An 8841-nucleotide genomic window follows, 5' to 3' on the forward strand; every position below is an offset into this window, starting at 1 on the left:
AGGAACTCTATCGACGACCTTTCATTGGTGCTTTCCGATGTAACCACCGTACAGAAAATAAAAGTACATTGTAGCTACCACTAATGGCCGTAGTCGGTTCTTTTTAATTGTTGCATGAAATTTTTTTTCTTTTTTTTCTTTTTTTTTCTTTTTCTTTAGCATAAGAGAAAAAGAGGATTCTTCTATCATACGCTATTTTTCTGTTGCAATATAAATTAATTTTAATCTTGGTTTAATTTTTTTTTAATTTTTAGAATTAATTAATCCATGTTTAAAGATGAATTTCCAAAAATAGCACAGAATATTTATCATAAATATTCATAAATATTCATAAATATTTTACAAATTTATTTTCCAAAAATATTTTTTAAAGATTACAATATTTTATAAATATTTTATAAATATATTTTGTGCTATCTGGGTTGTTTTATATAAAATAAAAGTGTGTTAATTAAAATCTGGTTAAACTAAATTAAAAGTTTGTAAGTTGTAAAACTGATGGGCTTTGCTGATTAATAAAATTCTAAATTTGAAATTCTTATTTTTAATATTTAATGTTCTTTTATTGTGTGCAAGACCATAAATAGTTTAATTTTTAAGAATAATTGTATTTAATTTTAAAACCTCATGTAAATCGGCTTTAATGGAGCGAAAAAAAATGCATGCAATCCCGCACGAAGGTTTCTCCCATCTCGCGTAATTGTCGCGTCCGACAGCGACAGCTCGAATCAGCTGATATCAGTAGTATCAGTACCAACCGATACCTGCCGGATGTTAGTCACAGCAAAAAGATCGTTCGTTCGATCATGCCGCCCTGCAAATCCCCTGCTGCACGTTTGCGAAAGTGTTTAACGGGGGAAACGTTATTGCAGATAATATGACGAATGAGAGTGGCGTCAGTCGCTGGCGGTTAAACAAACATTTGTAGAAGGGTCTTTGCGTAGGTTAGGCGAGCTACTCTCTATCTGTCAAACCACGTACAGTGAGATGGATAAGCACATGTATCTATGGAGAGGCGCCGACAAATTGTCCTACACGTTCGACGACAAACCGAACGGCGTCATTTCCAAGCTCGTCACCGTCAAGGATCACATTTTCGCGGCGACTACGACCAACAGCCTCTACCACGGGGAGGTGTCACTTCGCGAGGACGCCTCTTCCGCGCTCGTTTTCAAACGGGTCCAGTTCGATGTCGTCGACCTGGCATCCAATTCCGAACACCTGTTCGTCGCCAACACTAGCGGACATGTTTTGAAAGTAAATCCTCAGGACATGAGTGTTGTAGACTCAATCATTCTCAAGGAGGAAGTAAAGTATTGTAGCCATGGGTATGTGCAGAGATATGTTGAGAGATATATTTTTTCACAATTAAAGTTTATATATATACCTATTTATATATTTTAACTGTGATCTTATCTTTTTTTCCTTATATTTTTTGATTGTATAACAGATTTTATACAAGATTCTTGTGAAAATAGTTTTCCAACTTGAATAGAAATTAAATAATTTCAGTTTGAAATTATTAAAATTTTGTAATATTTTTTTAAATACCTTTTTGATATTATCATTAATTTTATGTACTGACTATTGAGGAATACAAATGTCATTTTATTAGATCTTTGCTTAGTACTAAATTTCAAAAATAAATTTTTTTGCAGATAATTAAAAATGACAATTTTTTAATTGTTGTTTTTGTTTTAGCAAAAGTGATATAAAACAAAAGCAGAATTGAATAATAACTAAGTTAAAAAGTTAAATGATAATTTTTAATTTTAATTAGTTATTTTTTAAACACAAATTTTAATTTTCTTATAAGTTAAAAATTTGTGTAAAAGAAAAAATACATTTTTAAATAAAAAACTATTTCTTTGTTATTTTATGTAAATTTTATATATAAATAAAATATTAAATTTATTTGATGATCTATATTTTAATTGTTCTTAATATAGAGTAATTTAATAAAAAATTATAATATTTTAATTTAATTATATATTTTTAATTTAAATAATGCTTTTTAAAATTAACTTTTATAATTTAAGTTAATTAATATTAACACAACTTTTAATTAATTTTTTGTTTATGTAATTTTTGGCAACTAAATTAATTTTATATGCTATTAACTTTAATTTAATTTTTTAAAAATATTAATTTACCGTGCATATTAATATTATAAAATATGTTTTTTGTGTATTCTTAAATTTATATACATTCTGTTATTTAGATATAAAGATTTATTCTGATTCAAAGATTTTATTTGTTTTGTCTAAATGTTTTATCAACTATGCTGTTATAACTAGTTTAATTAGCATAATATACCTAATTATAGAAAAATATTTTATCTTATTTTTAGATACAAAGAAGAAAATGAAGTAGTGAAAGTGAAATTTATAGCAGTTAGCGATCAAGCGGCGTTATTTGTTACAGACAGTGGACAGTTATGGGCTAGTGGTAATCAACCGCAGATAGACATAAGTAGTACAGAACCAAAGAAAGTTAAATTTTTTGAAGGTAGAACAGTATCTGAGATTGCTTGTGGTTCTAATTTTAATGTGGCTGCTGTGAGAAAAACTACCAAACTTATGAAAGATGACACGGATAGTGAAAACGAGTTGGAAGAGGAAGTCTTTATTAATTCCTGTCCACAATGTCTTAATAATGTAATGTTAAGTCCTGGAAGTGTAACGTCATCAGACACATGTCTCACTGGTCATCATGCACAGCAGTTCAGCGAAGATCGTTCGACAAATTCTATCAGCGCCCTGTCCACTGCCAGTAAAGAGCACATTCCTCTGCCAGAAATGGACAAGAAGGAACAGCAATCGTCTGACATTGTTGAAAATGGCGAGGAATGTCTAAATAATTTAACAGAGTCTGATAAAGATGAGAAGAGAAATGTTATATTTATAAACACAGAGACCGCTCGACAATTTCTAACCAGGCAACTGTCTTGGGTTTCATCCTATGGAAGTGGAAAGGAAGACATACCCATGGAAAGTGTTGATCGGTCAACAAGATTGATAAAGCAAAATGTCTCAAATATGGCGAACTTAGTGTATGAAGGGGTTAAGAATGTAGGTGGTAAAGTTGTAACTTTATCTAGACATATGAGTGGTAGTTCCGATATTAATGAATGCAAGGCTGATAGCAATGAACACTTAGAAGAACAAGGAGATACTTATACAAAGCCTACTGCAACTAGTTTGGCACTGAGCTTGCGTTGCGAAGAGTTTCCTTGGTCATCGAGTACTGGCTCCTCTGAACACGAATTATCCCAGCACGGCTTGAACGAAAGGATTAATACATTGTCTCGTACTGGTAGCAACATATTGGCGACAGAACTCTGGACGTGGGGTGATGTACAGTATGGACAATTGGGAACGGGAGATATTATTAAACGACCAAGGCCTGTATTAGTAACAAAGCTCAGCCATACTGGTATTAGAAAGATATCTTGTGGTGCCTTCCATGTACTTGCTTTAACATTGGACGGCAGAGTATTTGCGTGGGGTCGCAATAACTTTAAACAGGTCACTTTGCACACTACAGTAGATCAAAGCGCTCCTCAATTGTTCACCACAAAATTATCTTCCAATGAAAGAGCTATCGATATGGCAGCTGGCAATTTCCATAGTTTAATAATGATGCACCATGGTTTATATTTTATCGGACAATCGAGGTAACTAAATAAAATAAAAATCTACTTTTTATATGATTTTATTTCTGTTTATTTATTAATGCATTGCAATTATAATTTCAGCAAAGTCGGGGATATGTTTCAACTTGACATACAAAATAAGGAAGGATCAAACAGTCCGAGAGAGATTTTTAGTTCTGGGCAATACAGTTGTTGTTCTGTGATAAACGAACCGGCAATAAATGTATCAGAAGATTTGATAAATGATCAGATTTTTTTGGAAGAAATGTTGACTGTTTATCAAAATCTCATTAAGCCGTTTCAAAAGAAAAGCGGCGTGACCCAGGAAGCCAATGTATATGAAACACTGTGTCGTTGTTATGCAGAGTTGATGCATTTTAGCGTTTTAAATGTCATAAGTTTGTGGGATTATTTTAATCATATTGGAGAAGCATATGAAGTCACAATTGTTGCCAATATAGAAGAATTTACTACAGTATATAAATACTATTTGAATGCAATTTGCGATGTTATATCTCTTGGTGGTTTTATGCATATTGCAAAAGTTATTGAAGTGCCACAAGTAGTATCAAATTTATTTGTATATAACTTAAAAAGTAATGATATAAAAAAACATAACAATGAAATTGTTATAACAATGGCATTACAGCATCCTTTATGTAAATTAAATAGGTAAGTTTTATATATTATATAAATATACTATTTATACATATATTTTGGGGGGAAAAGGAGGAGAGAATTCTTAAAAATGCGTGAGCATCGATATCTAACTAGTAACTGTGGTTCAAGACTGATGAAGACTGATGAAAATTGTCGGCGCACAGTTTATATGAGCTATAAAAATATTAAATTAATAGAAAAATTTATACTTAGCACCAAGATTTGCTTACAAACCGAAATAGGCAATCTTAATTTTATCTTTTTTAAGTAATGTTAACTTCAAAGTAATGTTTAATCCGCACACGAAATTCTTTTTCGTCCATTTTTTGAAAATCACTCGACTTCCTCAATTCAAACAAACACCAAACACAAAGAAACAGTCGATCTGGCTGAAATTTCGTGTGTGTTCTTCCAAGAGATGCTACAAACTGAAAATAATCTCGATACGCACTAGTAGTGCTATCTCTCTGACTTTGCACGGACTTTTCAAATCACCCACGTATATATTCTATTTTCTATATTATAAATATTACATATATAATTACAATATTATATTTATATATTTATTTATATTCATCATGTTACTACATGTATAACATGAATTTTAAATGTACTATAATAACATTTCACTGAAATTTCTATAAAATAATACAATATCTTATTATAGATACAAGAATATGATTCATAGTCTAATAAAAAGTAACGGCATAAAAATGGGTGTTGAACGATTACAAGAAGCTCTTATAAAATGGGAACAAGTACATGACGAACAAGATAAACGTCAAAAAGAGGCAGAAGCTACGAAATTATTTTGGGAAAGTTCCGGAAAGCTAGGAGAATCGCTAAGATCTCCCAATAGAAGACTTATTCGAGAATCAAGAACGTATCCGCTATCGATACTCAATTCTGGTAGATTTTCATCGCATTGGTTTATTTTATTAACAGATATTTTCATACATGTCACTGGCACTACACATACAATTCACCCGCTTCGAACGTTATGGGTGGAACTTTTACCAGACTCTGAAAGTGTACAGGTACAAAATTACTTATCTCTAGTCTCTTATTACATTATCATTATCATTATTAATACTTTATTAATAACGAAAACTGATAGCGAATGTAACTAAAAACAAATTTACTCATTATTTAGAATGCTATATCGGTTGGTGCTCCAGAGGATAATTTCGTATTATACACTCCTACTCCTTCCGAACGCAATGAATGGTTACATGCTTTACAAAATACTATAAAGTGTAGTTTACAAAGAGTGATCGGAAATGTGCCTCCACTAGCACGAACCAGCTCATTCTCCTTTATAAAACATAATGTTTTTAAAGATGCGAAATATTCTGGTTTGTAGAATTATATTAAGATATATGTCACATACTAAAGAAGTACATGAAATAAGTTATACTTAAAAAAATATGTGCATCAAGTTATATTTTAAATTTACAGGACGATGGTTAAATGGCAAACCACATGGGTCAGGGAAATTGGAATGGTCAGATGGTCGTACATATGTAGGCCAGTTTCATAAGGGTGTTATTCATGGTACCGGAAAGATGGAAATTCCAGCGCAAGGTGTATATGAAGGACAATGGAAAGACGGCCAGCAAAATGGATATGGAACAATGAAGTGAGTCATTTTTTTGAAAATATGGTCGCGTAATTATTAGAATTTATTAATTTTATGAAATAATATGTTTGTGTACGTGTGTAAAGTGTAAACTTTAATTTCTAGTATATTCCTCAATTTACCAATTATTCATAGAAAATTAATTGTACAAGAATATTTTAGGTACATCAATGGAGATGTTTATGAAGGATATTTTAAAGATGGGTTACCTCATGGTCATGGTGTTAAAAAAGAAGGCCACTTTATGGCGTCAATTGCATCTGTTTATATTGGAGAATGGGCTGTTGGTGTTAAACAAGGTTATGGAATAATGGATGATATAATGACAGGTAAATACACACTTATGTTAAGTTAAAAGTAAACCATAAAATAAAAAAAATCTTAGAAATACAATATAATATAATTCTAATAAAATTTTTTATTATAACGTTAAAATTACACATATTAATAATTCAATGATATAGGTGAAAAATATCTTGGGTCATGGAGTAATGGCATGAAACATGGTAATGGTTTGATTGTGACACTCGATGGCATTTATTATGAAGGTGTTTTTACGCAAGATGTCTTAACGGTAATATTTTTAAACATTTTTAAGGCAAAATATTTTTTTGAAAAGAAAGTATTTTGATATTGTTTATTAGGGTCATGGAGTAATGGTATTTGAAGACGGCACGCATTATGAAGGCGAATTTAAGTCCGCTGGTATATTTTGTGGAAAAGGTACATTAACATTCCGAAGTGGCGACAGATTAGAAGGCAACATGAATGGTGCATGGAATGAAGGTGTCAAAGTTATTGCTACATTGCATATGAATAAAGCTAGTGGAACTGCACAATCTAATTCAAAACCTGCGTAAGTACTTGTTTATTATTTTAATATTAAATACTAGTAGTTAATAACAATTTAATTATTATAATAACAAATTAATTTATATAGCTTTTTATATTATTTTTATATTATTATCATTTTATATTATCATTTTTTTCAGATCTTTTGGAAAACTATGTGTATCTCCAGATCAAAAATGGAAAGCAATATTTAAACAATGCTATCAACAACTGGGTGTATCTGAACCAATCACCAAAAATTCCAGTTATAATGAGAAATCTGTAGAAACGCAAAAAGTATGGCAAAATGTTGCTAGTATAATAACAAAATCTCATCAAAAAACATTGCAACGAAAAAAATTATCTGTCAATAATTCAAATATAAAAGAAAGAAGTAGCGAAACTATCGATCAGTTGGATAAGATACCAGGCTTTGGACGAGACAAACTCACCAATCAGACTTATAATGAAATTCATAAGTATTTAGTGAAAGCTTTTGAAAGTCCGCATCATCCATTGGGCGCTCTATTAACAGAAATAGCTGCAGTATATACAGCTACTTATGGTGGAGTAAGAGTACATCCGTTATTACTTAGCCATGCAGTGTCAGAGCTTCACAGTATTACAACAAGAATATATGAGATTGTGCTTCTTCTATTCCCGGCTCTGCCACGTTGTGGCAAGGAATATGTTCTTGAAACTGATAGTGAAGAAGAGTATGTATTGTAAAATATATAAAAACCTATATTTAAGATTCTCAGTGACGCATTCTGATTAAAAAATATTTATTTTTAGGCAAGTCATAAGCGCTGCCGCAATACTTCATCCGATATTACTGCCACGTGTACATTCAGCACTTTTTGTATTATACGCCTTACATAATAAAAAGGAAGATGATGCATACTGGGAAAGATTAATGAAATGGAATAAGCAGCCTGATATTACTCTAATGGCCTTTCTTGAAATTGACCAGTAAGTAACAAATTTATTTAATAATAAAAAAAGTTAATTGTCATATATTGAGATATTTTACTTTGTTATAATATTGTAATAATTATATTTGTATTTAACTTTTACATTACTTGTATTTTCATACAAAATTGCAGGAAATTCTGGAAAACTACGAATGTAATGAGCATTTCAGACAATTCATTACCATATCAGCATGAACCATATTTCAGTGAGGCTGTAGAAACATTACAGCAACTTAAAACAACTTTTTCACCTTTAGAAAAGCTGTTAGTGGTCAAAAATACATTTGAACAAATGACACAAGTAAGAATACATAGACAATATTAATATTGCTATTTAAGTAATTATTAATGAATTATTAATGAATTATTAATGTATTTTTCTACATTTGACTGCAGGCAGTACAAAAACAATTAGGGTCTACGTATCTGTGGACGATGGACGAACTGTTTCCAGTGTTTAGTTTTGTTGTAGTACGTGCCAGTGTGTTACAACTAGGGAGTGAGATACATTTTATTGAGGACTTCATGGAGCCATACTTGCAAAATGGAGAACTTGGCATTATGTTTACTACACTTAAGGTCAGATATGATTGCAATGATTAAAAAATAGAAAAGTTACTCAACAAATTAAAATAGTAAACTAAATTATTTTTATTATAGGCATGTTATTACCAAATATTACAAGAAAAAACGAACATGGGCGATTAAAGTCGATGTCTCTACAAATATATGGTACAATGAAATGATCAATACAGATATGAATAAGAGATATACATAAGAATAAGATTACATCCGCATAAAAACACGTAAAAAGATTAAAATGGACATGTGAAAAGTATGTATTTGTATTATAATAAAAACAAAAGTGATAATTTGCATTTAGAATACATGATATAGGCTTTAGCATTTTGATTATATGAAGCCAAAATCTCAGATAAGGTATAACATATCAGTTCATTTCGTTTTTATAAAATGTATATAAGTTTGCTATTAGAAGAGTAAGTAGTTATCATTACTTAATTCAATGTTCTACAAATAATGTTTGCATATGAGTCATACATTGAAACTGAACTTCAGTACTT

The 8841-nt window shown here is 30.7% G+C and overlaps 1 protein-coding gene across 1 annotated transcript; it reads left to right on the forward strand.

The window, feature by feature from the left end:
- The first annotated feature begins 138 nt into the window (after positions 1-138).
- LOC105829894 (alsin) lies at positions 139-8572 on the forward strand. The gene is made up of 14 exons (XM_036282351.1): positions 139-1328; positions 2351-3676; positions 3758-4327; positions 4983-5352; positions 5469-5670; positions 5774-5954; positions 6117-6283; positions 6419-6528; positions 6599-6810; positions 6947-7501; positions 7581-7757; positions 7892-8060; positions 8156-8338; positions 8420-8572. Exons 1-14 carry the CDS (start codon positions 988-990, stop codon positions 8465-8467), a joined length of 4611 nt encoding a protein of 1536 aa, XP_036138244.1. The 5' UTR covers positions 139-987; the 3' UTR covers positions 8468-8572.
- The last annotated feature ends 269 nt before the right edge of the window (positions 8573-8841 follow it).

This window comes from Monomorium pharaonis, chromosome 2 (genome assembly GCF_013373865.1).
Source record: "Monomorium pharaonis isolate MP-MQ-018 chromosome 2, ASM1337386v2, whole genome shotgun sequence".
Taxonomy (NCBI): domain Eukaryota; kingdom Metazoa; phylum Arthropoda; class Insecta; order Hymenoptera; family Formicidae; genus Monomorium; species Monomorium pharaonis.

Bases quoted from the DNA above. Each gene is read 5' to 3' on its own strand.
- LOC105829894 (XM_036282351.1), top strand. From the start codon at position 988: ATGGATAAGCACATGTATCTATGGAGAGGCGCCGACAAATTGTCCTAC. The intron at 1,329-2,350 runs GTATGTGCAGAG...TCTTATTTTTAG, and splicing joins GTAAAGTATTGTAGCCATGG to ATACAAAGAAGAAAATGAAG. The intron at 4,328-4,982 runs GTAAGTTTTATA...ATCTTATTATAG, and splicing joins CCTTTATGTAAATTAAATAG to ATACAAGAATATGATTCATA.